At 38.3% G+C, this 23,215-nt stretch overlaps 1 protein-coding gene across 1 annotated transcript in view; it reads right to left on the reverse strand.

Annotated features, from left to right (window-relative positions):
• The window catches only part of DROSHA (drosha, ribonuclease type III), a 56,900-nt gene that overhangs the window by 11,252 nt on the left and 22,433 nt on the right, over positions 1-23,215 (reverse strand). Inside the window, exons 10-19 of the mRNA XM_009587350.1 lie at positions 20,330-20,437; positions 16,487-16,625; positions 15,748-15,808; positions 13,493-13,552; positions 11,451-11,550; positions 8,666-8,768; positions 6,108-6,178; positions 4,965-5,009; positions 1,776-1,933; positions 820-925 (exon numbers count right to left, since the gene is read on the reverse strand). Of these exons, the coding sequence (XP_009585645.1) occupies positions 820-925; positions 1,776-1,933; positions 4,965-5,009; positions 6,108-6,178; positions 8,666-8,768; positions 11,451-11,550; positions 13,493-13,552; positions 15,748-15,808; positions 16,487-16,625; positions 20,330-20,437 (951 nt within the window). The remainder of the gene's footprint in view (positions 1-819; positions 926-1,775; positions 1,934-4,964; positions 5,010-6,107; positions 6,179-8,665; positions 8,769-11,450; positions 11,551-13,492; positions 13,553-15,747; positions 15,809-16,486; positions 16,626-20,329; positions 20,438-23,215) is intronic.

The raw sequence follows: 23,215 nt of genomic DNA on the forward strand, positions 1-23,215 counted from the left end.
TTGAGAAAACCACTCTGAGTAGCTAAGAAACATACAGTGCTACTTCCTAATTTTAAATACACGACTTGACTTATATTCCTGATACATGTATTGCTTTTTTATTCTAGTCAAGACTTGAAAACTAAGAAAAATTTAGTAAGACTAAGAAAATTTCTTCCTCACAAATAAAGCCACAAATGTCTAGCTGCAGTACTAAATGAATCAGTCAGAAAAAAACACTACAGATACCACCACCCTATGTTTAAAGTACTGTAAATTGCTGAAAGATCCCCAAACTGGGTTGTTCAGAGCCCAGATAAGAGAGGCTGAAAGGCTACAGTAATCAACAACACGTGACTATAACAACAGTAAAATTAAATTCAAAAACTGCCACAGGAGCTCTGGATTGAAGACATCAGGAAAACCAGACTAAAATAGATTGTAAAAACTTCTTATCAGGAAACATAACCCTGCCTGGTTGCAGGTTCAACAGTCTAGAAGTCATGAATAAAAAAAAGGCACGTGATGTGCCTATTTAAATAAATGGTTTAAGACACCCATCTTTAAACAAGAACTAGTCTTATTTCCTGATTTTATCACTGACATCCTTAAAATTATTGATCCATTTCACAGACAGAACAAAAATTATTGCACTGGGCTCATAAATCACCATTTCCTATTCATTGCAGTGCTCATGACTTAAAATTAACAAAGCCTTATTAAGAGCAGTGGTTGCTTCTTTTATTAATCAAATCCAGAATAATTCACTAGCTGCTCCCATAATTTCAGTCTCCATCCCATTCTTGCTCTTCCGGAGAGCATGATTGATGGCAGTCTCACCGTTAAGTGCCCTTCATGATGATCGGGGAAATGTATGAATAAATACTCTGTGGCTACCAGCTGCATTATGGAGTCACCCAGGAATTCCATCCTCTGGTTGTGGCCTCTGAAAAATGAGACATCAATGCAGCAAAATCAATAAGCACTCAGGGAGGCAAAAACAAAACCAGCATGCACACACAAATTAAAATAAAGAGTGATCTGAAAGTGAGTCTCGCTCATTTCCAAATGCATTTAAGACAATTTTCCAGTGTTAACCAGGTGAGATGAAAACACAGTTCATTACTCTTGTAACACCAACTTTCAGGAAGAAAGCAAATCAGGGTAGCTACATATAAATACAATTATTAGATCACAGATCTGGGACTAATTGAAGGAGAAGAGCAGTTGACATCAAGTCTGTAATGGTATAAGGTCTCTACCTGCAACTTCTTACAAGAAAGTGAACTAATGAATGCAATGACTTCAATAGAGAAAAAGGTCTGTCCACTCACAAGAAATAAAAGGCTCAGGGTTTAAACCCATGTGAGATCCTGGACTGGGTAACCACTGGTATGGCTCTACCGTTTGCTTTAAAACAGGGCCTGGCAGCTCTACACACTACAGAACACAAGGGCTGCACTTGGACCAAAGAGCATGATTTCACTTCTTTCCTCTGCCCAAATGTACCTCCAAGTATGTTTTGCTACTGTCTCAGGAGTGATGTGCAAATATCAATGATGTGGGAAGCTCAGAAGAAACACCAGGATGGCTAACATCTTCTGCAATCTTTCCCAGGGTATCCACTACTGACTGTCAGAGATGGGATACTGAGCCAGGCGGACTTGAGAACATAGCTGCTCTATTCTCTTCTGGAGAACAGATATAACATCTGGAGTTTGTCTACAAATAAAGCGATCTGGGATACTAACAGAAGGACCAACAAAGCTACATGAGGACGCTTGCTGTGTACTCACAGAGTCAAATGGTTAAAGCCTACTGTCCTCAGAGTGAATGCACGCGCTAGAAGCCGAACATGAGTAAAGATGACTCCAATCGCGTCCTCAAACTCTGTAAGCTTCTGAAGAACTGGAGAGGTCTCGATGAGTTGCCTGTCAGTATTGGACTCCTGCAGCTGTAAATAAAATGACGTGCAAACAATGACAAACTAACACTGTTTTAGAACTTTTCAGAGAAAAGCAAGCCTTCTGTAAACCAAGGGTAAAGAATACAGCGAACAAGTCATTCTATGGACAGCTGAACTGAGAAAACCCAGTTTCCTGTGGCTTTTTGTCTTGGATAATTACCACTCAAAGAAGATGTGAGCTCTGATGTATGCTTTTTTAACAGTTGAGGCATTTATAACACATTGCTTATATGATCTTGTCTCTACATGTGGATAGCACGGGCTACTTATTTTCACAAAACATGTAAAATTGTACCTGTCTGAGTTTTCTAATATTATCACATTGTTTGCAATAGATTCAAAAATTATTAGAATAGGGCTGGCAGACTGACAGCATGTCAAGATGAGACAAAAACCAAATCTACTTCTCCCACTTTCCTTCACTATCAAAAATCAAGAATAAATACCTAGTATATGAAATTCAAAAGGGCACAATAACACAAGAAAATTAAAATTATCACTTTGGGTCAGTATCTTTTCTTATCAGTTTCTTGTCTGATGTTCTTGATGTGGTGACACTGTTAAATGGCTTTCTGGAGCTTGGAAATGGCTTAGGCATTTGCTCTGGCCACTCTGGGCATCTCTCTTGTATAGCAATGCCTCAGAGGAGGAATCATCCAGATGAGAATGCCTAAAGGAAAAGTAAGATTAGCCACAGTTTTTTAAAGTGGCATTAAGATCTTTTTTTGTTTGTTGCCTGTCCCTTTTCTATTAATTGATTACATTCAGTTTGACTTTTTCCTTAAACATTACGGAGCTTTCAGCTGACATTTTCATAGAACTACATATCCCGGCACCAAAATCCTACATTTGCGTGATAACGGTCAGTCTGGAGTTCAGTTGCATGTGGAGCTGAGACTGCTTTTTGCTTCCTCATGCACAGTTCTTTATATTTACCTACACAGAATTTCGTCTGCTTTTCTACTCCACAGTTAGTCACTCTTGCATTCTTGCAATCAGACTGCAATTCTTCACCCTGCTGTTGTCCCTGCTACCCTGAATAATTTGGTATTGTCAACAAAGCGCCACCTCACTGCTCATCCTCTTCCCTAAGCTGTCGATGCAAACAGCCTGTACTTCAGCAAAGATCCCTAGGGAAATCTGCCAGTGATCTCCATCCCTTGTAAGATGTGGTCATTCCACTCCTGTTCTCCATTTCTTATGTTTCAGCCATTCCTTTAAATCTTGTAAGGACTGACAGTATTCACTGGAGTTGCTTTTTTTTTCCCTTTTTTTTTTTTTTAAACACATTTCTAAAAGCCTTTCGTGAGTGCCTTTCCAACAGCCTCTTAGGAAGCCCAGCAGACAGTATCATCTGCATCATCACATGATTTTTTTGTCTCCTCTAAAATCTCCTGTTCATTTGTGAGGCAGGACTTGTCTTTACAAGTTGACTCTTTCTAAAGAGACCACATTTATCCAGTGACCACTAATTATTTTTTTCATCACTAATTCTACTGACTTGACTACTGCCAAATAACAGGGTTACAGGCCTTCAGTTCTGTATATCTTACACAGAGCTTTTTTTTTTTTTTTAATTGGCATTTCGTTTGCCATACTGTTACGGTGACTTTTAATAATTTTTAAAATGCCATTTTCAGGCTAGCTGTGCCCAAAGGCCAAGCTGAGCAGCCTGTGTTTCCCCTACTGGTAAGCAGAGAGCTAGGATGGCTTCTGGGACATGGAAGAAAATAAATTTTCATCACACAAGTTAAGGCAGTAGCAAGAAATGATAAACTGCATATACTGATTGTCTCCAATCTCTAAGCAGAGTCCAAATCTTCTTTGTGAAAGCAGAGATAAAGAGGTTAAAATAAAACAAAGTAAGAGAAAAGAAAGAAATCTAGAGTAAGAAGAATTTTCTTGGGAGCTTGTGCCACCATGCAGGATAGCTGGTGCTGAATCTCAAAAGTTTATCTTCCCATTAAAGACTCTCTTCTATTTACACTCACAGAGAGTTGGTCGTAAAAAACACTTCATGTGCACTGATTTGTTGCTGAAGATTTTGTCTATGTACCCATTGCAAAATCCATACAAATATATGAGACATTTCAGATGGAGGCCTCAAAGTGACCTTCTGCTGGAAGGGTGCGCTCATAAAAAGTTTCAAAGAAGTCAAACTGACTGTACAAAACATCAGAGGTTTGGTTGGACAAAAGAAACCTCTCAGATGTTTGTATGATCCTGAACACCTTACTAACTGATAGGATGACAATTTGAATACAGCTATTCTTGCAGCACCCCTGCACACTTGGAAAATGCTACCATGTTTGCTGTGAATACAAGGAGCTACAGTGCAGAGAGGCTCTGTGATTTGCTCTAGGTCTCCCCCAGAATTCAGTCAGGAAACAAGGACTGGGAAACCGTTCTCCCAACTTCCAGCCTTATAAACTAACAACTTGTGAACTTGTATCCTCCAATACATGGAGGATAAATTAGCCTTCAGACACCTTCAGAATTTCAGTGTTTACATGGTATTAAAGCTACTGGAATCACTGAAACAACCATGCTATCATTGAGCGTGCACATACACAAAGAAAAAATTCAGAATTGCACTCTTATTCCATTCAACTATGTGCCTTCCTACTATTAAGGTTTCAGTCTTAATTTCAGGTTAACAAAATATGTACCTAGATTGTTTCTGTACCCTTTTTCCTCCAACTTCAAGAAGATGAACAAGAAGCCGCCAAAATCTTACCTCTCACTGGATTTACTGTATGAGAAACACAGTTATATATCAAACATGAGCCAAGGAAAGGTGAATGATTAATCCTCAGAGAGGCAGACACTCATTATTTATTAAAAAAAAAAAACAAAACCAAAAAAAACCCCAAAACCAAACACAAAGGCAAATATATACACTCCTTTGGCTACTTTTTAGCACAATTTCTGAGATGTCATTACAATGGAAACCTATGGAAAAGCATCCCTGAAAATAAAACAGAGCTATGAAATTTATTACAGAAAGGGATACACTTACTTGGAGTGGGTGTAGTGGATAATTAAGCCATACATCCCGCAGGTCCTGCAAACATTGAGAGATGCCTTTAATGCTCAAGGGAGTCATTTAACAAATTCCACAGTACTAAATAAAATGTCATTACTTGAAATACTGAACTATTTCAGATGCTGGCTCTGCTTATTGCAAATTCAATAGTGCTGGCAAACTAATTTTTAAAATCATGTATTTGCTGTTCAAACTGCCCTGTAGTTCTCCCAATTAGCTTGTGTCAAAGAGGTGGAAAAATCCTTGAACCAAATAAAAAGTGGTTAAAGAAAAAAAAAAGATTTGTTTAAGCCTCAGGACTAACTTTATTTGCAAGTACTCCTCAGTAGCAAGTTTAACTTCACCAAAGGCAAGGACTAAAAAAGGAAAAAAAAAAAAAACATTTATTTTCTTCTATTTCATACAGGCTTCCTTCACTACAGGCACTGAGCAGCAAATAAACACTGAGTTACAATAGGCTTCAAAATACCTTTATTTCTAACAAGCTTTGTCATTTCACAGACTCAGAGACTTTCAAGAAGGAAAAGACTGTATAATTCATCCCCTCACCATTGCTACATGTATTGTCCCAGCAGTATATACTGGTTACTTTCCTTAGCCATTATATGGGATAAATTCCAACTAACAGTGTTCTAAGACACAGTATGCAAGAATAGATCAGACTTTTATTATGCAATTGGGTAAATGTTGGATGAAATCCCCTGCATTTTTTTCAAAGATATGTTTAAAACTTTTAGGGGTGGGAGGATTTAACCGATGAAACAGGAATAGTCCCTCCACATGTGCATCATTTCCCCAAAGCACGCTGCCTGGATCCACAGCACCCATCTCTGTTGTTAGAGCAGCATTTTGAATGGAAGTCTGCCTGTTTCCCACATCACCCACCCTTCCCTAAGCCAACCAACAAAGAGCACACCTGAGGAAACACCGTAATTTTTTTGCCTGAAGCAGTGCAGCTTGCTGTCCTAAACACGCTATGCTACATTCAGTTTCCAGGAACTAAGTACAACAGCTGTGTTCCTGTTCATTTGTGATTCTCAAGTAAAACAATGGACAAGAAAGCATGTCTTCAGTTATTTTTAAAATGGAAATCAAACCATATAAATACATACATACCTTGTCATTGAAGAGTAAACGCCCAAATAATTGTTTTGCTTCTTCTAGGCTCCCCTCTAGATAAACAGCTCCTACACGAGGGGACCAATACGTCAAAGGCCAATAACGCATTAGTACTTAGAAAATTACTAACCACAGGAAAGTCAAAGATCTCTGCCTTCTTCATCTCCATTACATTTATTTTTTAAAAGCATGCATTCTGTAGTAATACCTAATTTTTTGAGAAATTCAAAGCATGTTAAATACCAACATAAATCAATGGTCATAAAATGCACAGAAAAACCTGAAATAGTTACATCAGTGATAGAAAATTATACATCCCAAGAGCAAAGCTTAAACAAATTAGGCTAGAAGCAATTTATTTCTAAAAGTAGCTTCCAGTAATCAGCTAACTATACCATATACATAGATAGTGAAAGCTGTGAAATACATTTCAATAGCTAGCAAATAATTTTTATTTATTCTGTACTTTCAACAACATTACATTCTGCAATATAAATGATGTATCATGACTATTCCAAACCTCAATGTCTCCCCAATATCACAATAATACGTTGTCTGAACTGGAAACTGCGCCTCTGCATCTCTCAATTTCTGGAGATTATGCCACTTCTTTTTTTTTTTTTATAAACTGCACATACAGCCCTCACTAGTCCTCCACATGCCCATTAGTAACAAGCTCTGCAAAACTTGTGCTAGCATATTATATTTTTTGTGTGTACTATATACACTCTGTATCTGCACGGGCACTTTATAAATTCAGTATCAACATTTTGTCCTTTGATACTATTTACAGGAGTGCTTCTGAAAAGCTCAAACTCGTTCTTGTAAGCACATCTGTATAAAAGCAAAGGGAACACACAGCTACATGAAGAACACAGAGAAAGGGAGTTGATGTACCCACATACAGGGAGAACGTGATTTGCCTTGCTGTGTCTTTCCCCTCTCTTCCCTTTTAATTCCTCACTAGGTCAACTACTTTCTTTGGACTCTTTGGAGAACAGTTTGGGGGTTTATAAGACTATCTTGCCAGGGGCATATTATGAGAGCACAGAATTTCAACCAGGTCCTAAGCAGCCTGCTTATACTTTTGGTTATTATTTTCATCACAGGGAAGAAGCACCAGACTTTTACAAAGGTTCCCAAGCAGGAGCTCCAGACCCCACATACACTTTTGTAGTCCCTTAACAAGCTCCCAGATTTTAGCTATGGCCCTGACAAAATCTTATTGCTCAATTAACTTTGTGAACAACTTTGTATTGGAGGTTAAACAGCAAGCCAGTTCTCTTAGCAAATCTCAATGCTTGCCAAACAGTGCTCATCATTACATCCTAGACAAGCTGAAGTATATGAACAAAGCCACAGATACATATCTAGTGTTCCTTTTCTGTTTGTTTTTTATTTTTTAAATTAAAGATCAAAGCACTCATGGAAAGCAAAATAGAGTTAAAAAGAAAACTCTTATTTCTTGATAAGACGAAATGCAATTTGGCCCAAGGCAGAATGCACAGAACTGTTGACATCCAAGCCAACCATGATTTATTTTGCAAAGCAGAACAAAATGCTTTAGGAGCTTGCGTGTATGTAAAGACCTGGATCAGGGCTAAATGGTTCCCATAGCTAATATCATGTACAGTACATTTGGATGAATATGAAGCCAAACCAGTGAGACTTGGCTTGCTTTGTGTACTCAAACAAGTAAAGCTTTATAAAAATATGCTATTTAAAATAGAGCTTGTGTGGATATAACAGATCAGATTTCTGCCTTACTGCTTGCTTATTTGGTAACTGTGGTCAGGCAGTCCTGAATTCTTCTCCAACATAAATTTATCGACTACCGTAGCCAGTCACTAATCAGCATCTTAGTGCCCAACAGGATATTTGACACAACTCCCCTTCATCCTCAGCTAGAAGGTTTTGGTAGAATATTGCCATGCTTTTTATTTGTAAGGAAAATGCAAAGACCAAAAAATATTTACGTGGCAAATGTCACGTTTAATTCACCCAAGAAGGTTAGCAGAGCACAGAGGAAACCTTCACCCCCAGGGCTGGTGACTTGGTTGGGAGTGCCTGGTGCACTCAGAAAGCAAGCTGCAGAGTTTAAAATTCAGGGCTGAAGTGCGACTCTACATTCTGCAGGTCTGCGCAAGTACTATTGGAAGCAGTGAACCTGGACTTTTCCTGCCAGGCCATGGTGACTGAACCACTCCCCCCAGATGACTGCAGGTGGCAGGCCATGGTGGCATATGAGAGGTGGAGTTCTGCAGTGACAGACAGAAGTGCTGCGCCACAACGGTATGAAACGGGTGCATCTACAGTGCGTGGGAGGCAGGATACGGAAGATGACATTTTCATTGTAATATTGCACACTCATCATGTTATATATGCAGCATATGTGCAGAAGATGGGAAGAGAGGAAGAAGATTTAAGACACTTTACTATCACCTACCCTTACTAACACTACTCAACACAGGCCCACATGTCCTCCATCACAGTCAATATGGCATGTAGGCATATTAAAACATAACAGTCTGCACATACAAATACACATGCTTTACCTATTAGGGCTTCAAAGCAGTTGGCCATGGCATGGCGGAGATCCGATTCCCTGCAAAGGTCTGGACCATGAGCATAAAGCATAAATCGATCTAGTTCCAGCTTCTGCAGAATATGTGGAAAGAGTTAAAACTGTGGCTTTAGAGTACAGTTCTCATCACTAGAGTTTAATTACACTATTATTATGCAGCAACTTGGTTTGAGAGAACTTTAAAGCTTTTCTCCATAGTTTCAGTTCAGACATAAGCTAAAATTGGAAGACTTCATATTTGTTTATCAGAGGCAACCAACTAGAGCGTGATAGCGTGGGAAAGCTAGGAATTATCAAACCAAATTGTCAAGGGAAGCTAGATCAAAACATGTTACTAGTGAGATTTAGGAATGAGTTCAAGAGGAGGGCTGAGGGTGTGACAGAAAAACAGCCTGATATCAGCTGGATGGTACAACGTGCTGCATTTCTTGCTAGGAGTTTGCCCTCACGTGATTTGCCTTCAGAAATGCCAAAGGGACATTCAAAGGTTGAGGAGTTAACACTGAGGAAAAAGATTTTGCCTACAAGAAGAAGATAAAGTACAACAGTGAGGAACAGGAACTCTGGTAGACACAATCCAGTGAACATCTGTTTTTTTTTTCTTTAAATGTCAACAGGTGGCAGTAACAAAAGCCTCTGGGCGCTGCAAGCAGAAGACCGATTTTTAATCTACAGTGCCACCTAGCTTTCTTTTTCATTTCAATGTGTATCATTAAGATTCATTTGTTGCCTAAACCATAGTTCTCCTAGCCAGTCAGAATCTCAGGTAGTGAGTTAGATATCTTATATAAGATAAGATAATTCTGCTACAGCAATGCAGGCAAGAGCTACTAGGTTCTCTTTACATATTCATCTTTCTGACACAAAACCATTATTGAGATTTTTAAAGAAGAGATTTGTGCATCTTGCAAAGTCTGTATGAGAATAGGTTCTTCCCAACTGGTTGTGAGTTTCTACTGACTAATTTCTCATTAACTTTCAACTTCACCCTCCTAGAGTATATTTAAGATGTAAAAGTGGAGACTACGTTGCCTGAAGTGCGTGTTTTAGACACATTTCAATTGGAAAAAAAGGAGTCTTACATTTTCAATGAATGAGAGCCTATTCATTGCTCCAGAACCCAGGGAATTGCCACTTACGATGTTCCATTGCACCTTATAAAGTGCAGGGAGCATTGGAACATTAATTGTTTTATATCAAATTTAAGCTTCTTACAGATTATTGTCATTTCTTCATGTTAACTGGTGGTGTTTGGGTGTTGGTGTGTGTCCCCTCCCTCCAATGGCTTATCTCCATTTTTGGAGCTTGCATTCAGCATACTCTGCATGTGTTTTGCTTCTCAATTTTGATCATAACACGTTTCAGATTATTTTTAGAATTCCTGCTACAATGTCACTTAGAAGCTACAGAAATTTATCATTTGATCCTCAATTAAAACAGCATTCCACATGCACAAGAGAAGTTGAGGAGCTGAGAATTATATTGTGGAAGTAAACTGAAGGCAACATGACACTGCAGGGGATAATTAAAGGGAATGAAACCAGGAAGGTCATATAGGATATGCAAGAGAAAAAAAGGGTAAGTTGGGAAATCAGGAATGTATAGATATCTAATATTTACAGTTGTATCTAATAAAAATAAATACAGTTTAAAAAATTTTGCGATAAAAATATTCAAAAGTTGTCCATGTACAATGATAAAGGCTGTGAACAGAGCTTTAAGAATATATGCGCTTTCCTGATGCAGGTTTTAAAATAACAACATGAATTCAAATCTCAGGCAATTCAACATCATATTTGTAAACAAACCCCTGATTTGAAACATTTCAATCAATTCATGCTTATCTAAATCATTAAAGTTCACTCCCTACCCTATGCTTCTCCTGAGAACTGAGCAAAAAGATGACGTTAGAAATCATGCAGTTTTTGCCAAAATCTCAAGATTGGATATGCTTGTTTAAATTACTGCGTGAATGTGAACACTTAAAACCTATCAGCAATACACAGTGGACATGTGTGCACAGCTTACATCAATAAGTCTGAGACTGTTTTTTAAAAAACATGCTAACAAAATCAAATATGACTAAGGGAATACAAAATTATCTACAAATAGAGTCTTAATCAACTTTCTATATCATACTCCCGCCCCCCAGTATCATGTGCAAATGTAAAAAGCTCTGTCATTCACAGAATTAAATTAAATAAAATTCAGAGGCATTTCAATTTTTCCCATGAGGTAATACAACTTCTCACCAAAAGCCTTTCTAATATATTTCTCTTCCACAGTTCACAGCAAATCTGAAAATGACTGCATAGGTTAGGGAGCAGACAAAATGATTTTTTTCACCACTTTCTCTACCACCTGCTGCCATGTTCTCCCTATACATTCTATCAGGAAGTCCTTTTATAAACAACCAGTTTGTTTCTTTTTCTTCACTAAATTTCTACTATCAGCTTCATTACCTGTGCAATTTAAAGGTAAATATAGACTCACCTTCAACATAAGCATCCTAAAAACTTATCCTTCTGCCTGCAAAAATTACTCCTCCTAAAAACATGCTTTGGAGAAAACACTAAGTCCTACTTCATATTTAAAACCTACTTTCAAACTGAAAAGAGTTCCTGTATCCCAAATCTTGTACAGAAAACACGGTAAAGACACTGATGTTCAAAGCAGGCATATCCCCCAAGAAGCAATCCATGCACTAACAGTATCCTACCTATGGGTGTCAAATACAGAGACGTATAAAACTGTACCTTAGCCAACATGGCCAGGTGTTGGTTCTGTACGATGGCAGTGCGGTATGTAGCTAATCCTCCTTCCTCCAGAGTGGGAAACAGGTAGTACAAGTGGACACTGGCAAAACAAAAATCAAATCAGATGCTGTCAACATTTGGTTAAAGATGAACCATGTGTGCCTCTAGGGAACAGTGCCTTTCCCTCAGATCCTAGCTGGTAACACAAGTCCCTTACCAAGGTGGCAACTCAGCTTGAAGTAAGGTAAAGAAACAAACATTAAACCCATGCTCAATAATATTTGACTGGATAGCATTGGCAGCAGGGGAAGAGTGCTGTTTCTCTTCTGGGCAGCACATAATGTCTAAATCTCTGCAACGACATGCACTTCCCTCAGCTGAAGGTTTCTATCTATCAGCAGCAGTGGGTTCAGCAAGGTTGACACCTAGAGAATGCTGAGGAATAAAGCACGAGGGAAGTGTCAGCCTTGAGAAACTCCGTGCCACAGGTACGCAGTGCTTTAAGATGATACCAGTGGTTCAGGTTGGACCACCACTCAGGATATTTGTTTTACAAGTTTCTTACAGTACTTTAACAGATGCTAACGGAGCCAAAGAACAGAACTCAACAGTCTCTATTTATCAAATGTGTGAAGACATTAAAAAAAAAAAAAAAAGTAAAAATCACAGGCTTTCAACTGCTTTTAATGATATTTGTCATCATGCAAGTAAGATACTTCATAAAACAGAAACAAAACAAAAAAAGTAATTCAGTGATCCAACCAAGATCTGAGTAACGGATAAATGATTCTGAATATCTTCATATATGACTACCTAACCTATGTCGGAAAGAAGTTCATACAGAGAGGGTTTTCAACATCTCACAAATAAGGCAGTGGATGGCACTAATTATTAAAATATTTTATTAACCCAGTACACAGGGAGAAAAGTGCAGATGGATACAAGATTATTTAAGGACAAAAATTACTATTAAACTTAGAGGCGATCTAATCAAGCATCGTAATTCACAAAAGCAGAGACCTGAAGTAAAGAGAGTTAGAAAAAAAATTCAGACTTAAATAGGTGCTTATGTGCTCTATTGAAGAGAAATGTAGCTCAGAGACAAAAGTTAGCTCAGAAAGTCAACTGATGGTTGATGAACAATGACAATGAAAAATGCACGACATTTTAATCAGCAAGTCTTCCATCTTTTCAGCCTGTACTGTTGTATGAGAGAAAAGGCCATGGGTTTTAAGGGCAGTGGAGACCTTTATAGACTAATAGCTTTTAATACACAGTAGCTAATGGCTAGTAGAGGTTAGTAGAGAATGGAGATGTAAGGGCAGTTTTGTTATTCATATAACGAACTTGCTTAAAGAGAAGCTTTACAGTAAACAAGACTAATCCCCTATTAAAAACAGGAGAACAAAGCAGCTGAAAATGGATTATAATCTTTATTTTGTGCAAACTGCCTGCTTCTAGCACTCAGGTAAGAGAGGCCAATGAAGGTAACTGATCATATCTGTATTGTTCACTGATTTCAGAATACTCAAAACTGATCAAAACTGGAACAATTTTTGATGAACCATGTTTTTTTGTTATTACTTCTAAACAAATTACATTTGTGCTCAACTATTATTTACATACAGACATTATGCAAGCTACAGCCCTAATAACTAGAAATGTAAGAACTGCAACACGTTCAATATTACCAATAAATGCATTTAACTTGCAACTAGAGAAAAAGAACCCATAAAATATCTTTCCTTTAAAAAAAAGGTACAAAGTTCAACTCGTCTGTAGCTGAATAATCTCCAACCCCAATCAACTTAAAATTGCACTCCATGAAACATAAACTCCAGCTTTTCATTTTGTAATCTTCCTTGTTGTATTATCAGCACTGAAGGAATTTTCAAGAGAGCTGTATGCAAATGTGCAGCTCTAAATATCAGGCAGGACTGCAAACATACACAGTCATAAAGTAGACACTGCAAAGCTTAATAAGCCCAATGGTATGACAAAAACATACAAAGATGAGGACTGTTGAAGAATTTCCCATTTACCTTGTTAAGAACTCCACCACAGCATCTCCCAGAAATTCTAAACGCTCGTTGTGGTTAATCCTGAAAAAGGCATTTTAAGGTTTACTATCAGCTAAGTAACACATGCTGGTTATTTACACAATACAATTAAAATAGAACAAATCACAGTTGATTGCTAATCAACCATGATAGACATTCTTGCAGCCTCCCCCACCGTCTCTGGGTTACAATCCCTTCCAAAACAGAATAACAACTACACAAATCTTGAAACTCAGGACTGACACCACCACCATTGAAATTTTCGTATGTTCCATTCTGAGCTATTGTCAGAGCTTAACAAATGGAGAAAGGAAACAGTACCATTGATTGGCACTGAGGTTGGGTTTCTTTGTCCATCAGTGGGCACCAGGTGATTGAAACAAACAGCTGGTCTTCAGTCTTGTGCCTGCAACTAGGGATGTGTACGTAATTAACATCAACACTTGCAGGGTGTGATGACCCTGCAACAGATTCATTGGTATGGCAGAGCTACAAGGGAGCTTTAATTTTTCATAGCACCTTTAAATGTCCTGTTTTCTGTAACTTCCTTTGAGCTCAAAAGAAAAAATGGCTGTACAAGAAGATGCATTCAAAGATGCCATTAAGCTAGTACAATCTTATCTTTCCTATGTTTTCCTTTACTTCTACCACTGCTCCTGATTTTCCTTTGTTTTGCATAAAGTTTCATTTCCTCCAAGCTCTCTGCCTGCTTATATAACAAAGGACTAACAGAACACAGCAGCTGAAAAAGAATGGGAGTTTGTCTTTGAATATTTCTTGAGGAAATGGCCTCAAGTTGCACCAAGGGAGGTTTACATTGGACATTAAGAAAAATTTCTTTACTGAAAGAGCGGTCAAGCACTGGAACAGGCTGCCCAGGGAAGTGGTTGAGTCACCATCCCTGGAAGTATTTCAAAGACGTGTAGATGAGGCGCTTAGGGACATGGTTTAGTGGGCATGGTGGTGTTGGGCTGACGGTTGAACTCGATGATCTTAGAAGTCTTTTCCAACCTTAATGATCCTATGATTCCATGTACAAATTTCTGCTCTCATATCAAAGCATATAAGTAGCACCATTTTGACTTTACACATGATTGTAACAGAATCAAGGCCATTGCCCCAGGATTTTCTTTTTTTAATCCAGAAGATCCTTCTCAAGTATTTGACAGCTTTTACTGTAATTTGCACTCTCCCAACAATTACATAGTTAGTCTAATTTCTGAAATAGCAGGCCTTTCTTATGGGCTGAAAAAATTCAAGTACCGCTGCTGTGTAATACAATAATCTGTGAGCAAAACTACAACTCCTCTGTGTGGCAACATAGCAGAAAACACAAATCTCTCAGAAGTGGGATTTTGTATTTGTGTGTTATTTCGTGAGAATTAATGCAATTTAGCCTTATCTCACATTATCTTAAGAGGGCTGAAATAAGCTTGAGGCTGACTCTCAAAGAAAAGGGCATGGTCTAGCTGAAACAGCATTTGGGGAACACTGCAGCAATAATTTATTCAGAATTCAACTTCTCCCATTCCTGAGCTTCCTCCAAAATGTTGACTCTTAAAAGGCCCAGTTATAGCACTAGTTAACTAAAATACACTCTGCCCTCTAGTTCATGCATTTAGATTTCACATGCAACTCTTTCTTGTATTAGCCCTATGAGCTTTGTTTTTTTACTTTGGCTAAATATGGTGCCTGTGGCTTTAAACCACATCTTAAACGCTATTTATTTGTACAGAATTCTTAGTGGTCATTTAAGGATTATTAAATCACAACATTAATGGTTTCTGCATATGTCTAAGTTGGACCAGTAAATCAGCAAAGCCCACATTCAGTATCACACTCATGTTAACTAGGTGACATGCCAGGAAGGTGCTACTGTGAGGAAACGTGATGAAGAATCCAATTTATAGCAATGATAACAATAACAACAAATCTTATTTTTTAGTCTGCAGAAAGCAAAAAAGCAGCCTTTTAGCCCTCCTCATTTCAAGGATAAACAAAAATGATAGAATTATCTGTTAAAACCTTCCTCAGGAGTTTTCTGCAGGCATGACCAAACATTTACTATGTCACTGCTAATGGAGGGTTCAGCACAGCTTCATAATATAAAAGCCAATTCAAAATGACTTTTCATTTCAACTATTTGCCAAAGCTGTTGCTGACAGTAAGTTGGTTGTTTCTAGTAAACATCTCCCTCTGCAACAGCTTCCCTACTCGCAAACAATTATTTTCATTACCTGGAAGGAGCTGGATCATCCTGTCCCAAACGGGACATAATATTTATCAGGGTGTTTATCCCTAGAAATATAAACAATGCACTATTAAATAAACCACCACTAATTCAATTTGAACAGGCTTACAAAATAATTACTCAAAATGTTACTTTGTAATTGCTGTACACAAGATCATCCTGTTATTTACAGGGTTTACTTACAGCAAGTATAATCCTGACAGATGCTCTCTGTCTTACTGACCGCAGTCCCATTACAATACTATTGTATTTTTGCATTCAGAGCCAGATAAAAATACCACCTTTGCATTAAAAAGACATTCCAAACATTACATAAACAATAAACAATTTACTTCATTACAGCTGAATATACTTTTAAGGGGTAAGGAATATTCTGCAGCAAACAGACCACATATTTTCAAATTAGTAAGACATTTTTACAAAATATCTTCCAGTTTGCTCACCATGTTGAGCAGCAAATTAAGAAAACAATACTTGCCAAAAATCAAAGAAAATACATCCTCCTACTTATTATCCTTGCTTTTTCTCAGCTCTTTACTTGTTGACTAATTTGCAAAATCCAGTCTTTTAGAAAGGTCTCACTGGTGTCTGTGTATAACCATTGAAATCCTCCACTGAAGGGATCTCTCAGAAGAACAATGGCCAATGAAATAATAATGGACAAAAGGTTTTCTTACTGATTAAGTGTGAGGTGAGAGAAAAATGGTAGTGGTGTAACAGCATACCTTTTTTTCTCATGTGCATATGGTGAACTTTTCTATCTCCATACTTTGGCTGTCGAATCCCACAGTTGGACAAGGAATTTCTGGCATGATCCGGATTCATTCCAAAGTTTAAGTGATGGCTTGGATGAGTCATGGCAAGCTATAATGTAGCACATACAGCAAAAAAAGTCTTAGATGTATTTTTGCAAATATAAGAAAAAAAAAATCTTAGACTGGTAGCTAATAATTGTTATTTTTTAGTCTGAAGAAAGGCTACAAAGTGATGTCATCAATTATTAGCTTGGTTCCAGCAATTTACATGTAGGATGTACTATTTCAGATGTCGGAAAGAAGCAACATTTATGCCCAATCATCAGTTTAACTAATTAACTTTCAACAGTTTTTTTTTTCTTTAAAGAAAAATTAGTTTAGAAAAGAAAAAGCATGAACTGTCAATTTGCCCTAAGAGTTTTGCTTACCAGTTTTGCTGACCTGATTTCAATACATTTGCTTATTTAAACATATATTCACTCTAACACTGCAGCATAAATATTCATATTAAAAATACGAACAACTAGAAGAGCTTCTCAATGATTCACATATTTAATTTAGGTTATTTAAATATCTATAAAACTTCCCTACTTCAAAAAACCAAACAACCACAGACAAGTATATTATCTCTGGCGTGGTTATTCACAGAACAACTCTTTCTCTCATCACTATACAGGGCCACTCTTCAATTGGAAGTGAACAGCAATGGCAGGATTGGTCTTAGCACCTAGCTAAGACTTAGCTAGATGCTAGGTCTAGCATTATCAAAAGCTTACTCAGCTGCTGACACCACCACTATAAAAATGGCTGCAGTAAGTAGAACTACAGCTAGCTTTTATGCCTCCATCCTTGAAACTCATGCATTTTCTCTTTCTTTACACGTACACACCTAAAAATATTATGCACGTATAAGTGCATGTGTACACACACCTCATATATAAAACAAGAGATACACTGGCAAATTCAAGCTGCAGAAAGTTACTTCTGAAACACTTCTGGTGCTGCAGGCTGTGAGCAAAGACATTCCAGTAGTTAATTCAAACATTGTCTGTGGCTTTCCAAACACAAGACTTAGAGAAGTTTATTTTAATTATTTTAAAGAGTAAAATTACATTTAATCAACAATAAGAACTTTCTCCAAGTCCTTTTTAATTCCTCACTAATATTATTGAGTTTGTCATAATTGCACATTCTCAACTTCTGCTCCATCTGAACTGGATGACACATTACAACTTCTCTGAATAGTTAAATTAGAGTAATCTTTCTTGCCCAGTTTGTACTTTAAAAAGAATATATCATGATGAAACAGGTAAAAATCAATGCAAAATTATACATCTAATATTGCCTATGCTTAAGTAGGTGACTGGTGCTATACACATTTTTAAAACGCTCTTTCTCTTCTGGAACAAGTTTGTAGGTTTTAAATAAATTTGCACAGGGATCAATCATTAAAAAGTACTTTTGGTATAACTAAACATTAATTTGACTAATACTGACACACTTGATTTTATGATTTCTCCCTTTTTAGACTGCAATTTGCTTTTTGGTTTGTGTGTTTGGTCTCAACATTTTGAAGATTTCCATCACTGCATTTTTATCTTTCATATTAAAACTAAGGCAGCCTGCGAACAAATTAATCCTACAAGATGCTCAATGCTTAATGTAACTTTCAGTAGGTGTGGTGGTGCATCTCCCCCTCTCTCCTGGGCCGGTCTACGATCTCAGGAATTCCCATTAGGCTTGGCCTTTGTGTAATGAGTTGGGTGGTTAAGCGTCCCTTGACCATACCAGGAACTCTTGCATGGGTAAGGTGGGGAGCAGCACTGACCATACCAGGAATTCCTGTTGCCTGGCCAAGGTGGGGAATGAGAACGGGATTAATTTGTCATCCCCTGACAGCCTTGGAACATTCCTTACCTTGATCATAGCTTGAGTGGGACGGTACCATCGTTACTGGAATTTTGATAATTCAGTAATTACCGACCTGGATTCTGGCCAGGATGGAAATTTATGGATGACTAAAGCCAATCATCTTGCGAACCCATAAACGGTGGTCCTAAGTGAGGACCTTTGAGCTCTCTTGGACCGCAGTGGGCTGTGACCAGCATCTCCCTCTGAGTGGGATGCCTCTCAGAGCTCGCAAACTCTCAAGTTTGCGAAGTTCAGAGGACCGCTGCTGAAATCTGACGACGGGACCTGGGCTGAAACCCTTCACTCCTTGAGGCTCAACCCTTGCCCGTTGAGAAATGCCGAGACATTTGAAGTGAATATTTCACTGAACTCAAGGGGAATTTTTAACAGGTGTATCTTTGTACATTTATATATCTTTGTGTCTCTGTGTGTGTGCATGTGTTAATTGATGTAGGTACCAGATAGCAAGTATAGTATAAATATTGCCATCTCGAATCTGTAATTAAGTCACTGTTGTGACTGTAGTAAATTCTATTGACTCGTTTTTTAAATGTTAAATTAGTCAATGATTAAGTGCTGCTACAATCTTGTGATTCACCTTAAAACTGTGAATGAACCTTAGACTGCTGCTAGACACATATAATCCCTTAGACATAAACCGCTGGCCAAGTCTGGGACTAGGAGTGGATCCAGGCACACCTAAGCTCCACCAGGAGTTTAGAAAGCAAGGGGGTCTTCTCTGAACCTCGTGACTCAACGGGAGGGTCTCCCTTACCCTTTTGCGTCTTCAGTCTCTGTATAAATCATTCTAGCTGAATTTTAACTCAATTTTTCCTCTGTATGTTTCATCCATGTAGTAAGTGATAGAGTGAACCTTGCCATCGAACTTTGTTAGGTCATGCTTTTATAAATTCCTATTAAAAGCACTTTTTGCTAGTACTTTTGATGGTGATTCTTTAAAAGACCTAAATCACTCATCTGCGACAGTAGGACAAGCCCTGGAAACCAACTTCTAGAAAACAGAGAAGCTATGAGAAAAGATTTTTCCAAAAGCCTCTGCTTAAAGTAGTTTGGGAGTAAAGTCTCCATACACATACAGAAACTGCATGTTTTGAACTCAGAGAAAATTCACCTTTCTCAGCCCCAGTCAGTGGAGAGAGAGGATGCTTATTTCAGGGGGAAATCCTAAACAGAAGTCTCCATTTCTCTTCAGTAACTTTAGAAAAACGTAAGAGAAAAGGGGCCACCATGCCAAGAGTCAGCCTTCTGGAGCTGATCACTTCCAAATAAGCACTTATATAAATGACTGGTCATGCAAAATGGATGCATTTAAAATAAATAAGAAATTCTCCTCTCTAGTTCCTGCCCGTGTTTGTAAATGCAAAAATTTCATCATGTACTTGTAGAAATCAATAGCTGAACAGAAGTTTGCAAATTCCTTTTCACTAGCTATAAATGTAGAATAAAAAAGCAATGCTTAAGTTATTCTTTTTTGGAACAACAGACTATAAAAGGAAGGAGCAAAGCATGTACGCTCATCTGCAGAATAACATTATATTCTTCACAAATACCTAAAAAAAGAACTTACACGGAAATAATGAGTAATGTACCTGACAGTCTTTCAGTAAGCACATATTTGTCTTTCTACACATCACAAGCAAATCCAGACCTACCACTGAAGCAAAGGTAGGTGTATGCCTACATGCACAACAGATGTCTCTATTTAGAAGTTTCTTGAGATAACTGAAACTTTTGAAAGATCTGCAGTGCTAATAATCAAGTACGTCCAAGCTGTGGCAATGCAGTGCATTTCTCAAGTTTGTACAGCAGGCGGAATTATGGATACACTCAGTAATATTAGGAAGACAAACCAGCAAGTAGTTCATTTTTTTCATTACTTACCTGCAGCAAGCACCTATCTCGAAAAGTGTAGCCTATCAATTTGTCCAAATGCATCAGACACTGATGGTAGCGGACGTGGTGGGTGAGGACAGGAAGCATCATTGCATGCTAAAAAACAATTGCAATAAGGAAAAGCATTCAACTTCAGTGTGCAGAGTACTCAGCTGACTAAGCTATAAATACAAACACTTTCCATTTGTCACAACACTGAGGATTTCTACCTAATATTGACTTTGGATCTGGGTTGAAATAAGTAAGTAGTATAGTTTATCAGCACGGTAGTACAAGCAAGTATGATATCAACATCAAAAATCTTGCATAAGAGTGAAAAGTAAGAGCTACAGGAGAAACGTCAGTATTTAAAGAATTTCATATATGTGACCATTTTTGTGACACTGATATCAAATTTCAGTTCTTCTAATCATTCCCATTAGTGACATGACATGAATATATTCAAAAGAATGACATGTTTTAAGGGAATGAAAATCTGAGGGCTATCACTATTAATTTCAGAAAAAGGAATGTGCACGATTACAGAAGATGAGCATACAGTGTGGAGAGATGCAAGAAAAACAAGCATACAAAGCAGATGCATAATTTACAGAATAAATGATGTTATAGATTTCTGCATGTCATTAAAGAAAGAACAGCAAAAAATACAAACTGGTGAATGTTACAACACTGAGAAGAATAACCAATGGTAATACTTTCTGTTTAAGTAAAAGACTGCAAAATTCTTGAGAACTGAACACATAGCTGGAAAGTAATCATAGAATCATTTAGGTTGGAAAAGACCTCTAAGATCATCAAGTCCAACCATAAACCTAACACTGCCAAGTTCACCACTAAACATGTCGCTAAGCGCCATGTCTATATGTCTTTCAAATACCTCCACGGATGGTGGCTCAACCACTTCCCTGGGCAGCCTGTTCCAATGCTTGACCACTCTTTCAGTGAAGAGATGTTTCCTAATGTCCAGTCTAAACCTCCCCGGCGCAACTTGAGGCCGTTTCCTCTCGTCCTATCACTAGTTACTTGGCAGAAGAGACCAACCCCCACCTCGCTACAACCTCCTGTCAGGTAGTTGTAGAGCGCAATGAGGTCTCCCCTCAGCCTCCTCTTCTCCAGGCTAAACAGCCCCAGTTCCCTCAGCCGCTCCTCATAAGACTTGTGCTCCAGACCCTTCACCAGCTTCGTTGCCCTTCTCTGGAAGGCACGCTCCAGCACCTCAATGTCCTTGTAGTAAGGGGCCCAAAACTGAACACAGGATTCGAGGTGCGGCCTCACCAGGGCCGAGTACAGGGGCACGATCACCTCCCTCCTCCTGCTGGCCACACTATTTCTGATAGAGGCCAGGATGCCATTGGCCTTCTTGGCCACCTGGGCACACTGCCAGCTCATGTTCAGCTGGCTGTTGACCAACAACCCCAGGTCCTTTTCCGCTGGATGGAAGTAACTAGTTAACAGCAAGAAAAAGACTCTCTGGATCTCTGAATGGCTGAAAAATGCAAAACCACTCAAAGCAAACTGAGTAAGTGTAAGTGAAATTTTATTTTGTTACCATATCACTCATTTAGAGTTTTCTTAGGGTAATTTACAAGCTAGGGGAACACCCCTCTTATTTCCATATAAACTGTACAGGTGTGCTTCCTATGTCTTCCTTCATAGAAGGAATTCATTACAAAAAAACCCAATAAAACCAAAAAACCCAAAACTTGTTTCATGGGACAACTCTGCTTTCCAGCCTGTATGTTCCACTGCACTAGGCAGAAAGAGTCCCTCAAGCAAGGTTTAATATTCTTTATACCAATACATGCAGCCCTGACTTTGAGGACTGAAACATAGTTTTAGATTTTTATCAGCTGTAGTGCAGTGAATGAAGAACTGACATCTCCCTGGGAGCACACAGAAAGTCTTTAATTTGACTCTTGCAGTTATACTGACAAAGTGCTGCTTTCGTGGAACTAAATACTTGATTAATACACAATTAATGTGCATCTTGTTGGATTATAGCTATTTGATGTTTCTGATGTTTTATGTATTTATCTCTTTGTAATAAAATAAAATATATGCTTTAAAAATTATATTAGGCTAAAGAATGGCTAGTGATTAAAAAAAAGTCTCCTGAAACCATATGGCCACAGGAGTTATCCCATAACCTTGGTACTTGCATTTGGTTATAAACATACAAGTAACTTCTTTTTTGTTTTAAATATATGCATGATTTTAACTATGCTGCATGTTCTTTTCTTTGTGCAGCTGGCATGGCAAGGCAGGGACTCTCTCAGGTGCCCCCAGCTAATGCCACCATCCCCCAGGCTGGCAGACGCTTCAGACCTGAAGCTACTAGAAGAACCAGGTGAGCTGAAATATTTTGAAATGCATCATTTCTCTCCTCACCCTGAACACTTACACAGCTGTTGAGGGCACACCAGTAACAATACAGGCAACGATGTGGGGATGGGGGAGTGGTATCTTCTCAGCGTGGCCCCATCCTGCCAGACTGCCTAGTAAGTGCTGCCCAGCTTAGTGGCCAAGTAGTGCACTTTATCTACTGGATAACTTCAAGTGAGCCAGGCAGAACACAGTCATTTTACATTTTTGGAACATTTCACTCACCCTTTTTCCTCCCCCTCCAAGCAGTTCATTTCTGAGACTGCAAAGACCAGTGTCATTACTGCTATGTGGAACTTAGAGCAACTATAAGCTATCAGAGTGACTCAAAAGAGTTTCAATCTTCTAAACGGCAATGCTTTTAAAAGCATTAATTTTAAATAAGTGCACTTCAGCTCTGCCCACAGAGTTGATTTATGTGTATTTAGTTTTACTGTTCTTTAATATGGGAAAAAGCAACAGCAGCAATCTTTCATTTTACAGACATACAGT

The sequence above is a fragment of the Fulmarus glacialis genome, unplaced genomic scaffold (genome assembly GCF_000690835.1).
Source record: "Fulmarus glacialis isolate BGI_N327 unplaced genomic scaffold, ASM69083v1 scaffold2831, whole genome shotgun sequence".
NCBI lineage: Eukaryota > Metazoa > Chordata > Aves > Procellariiformes > Procellariidae > Fulmarus > Fulmarus glacialis.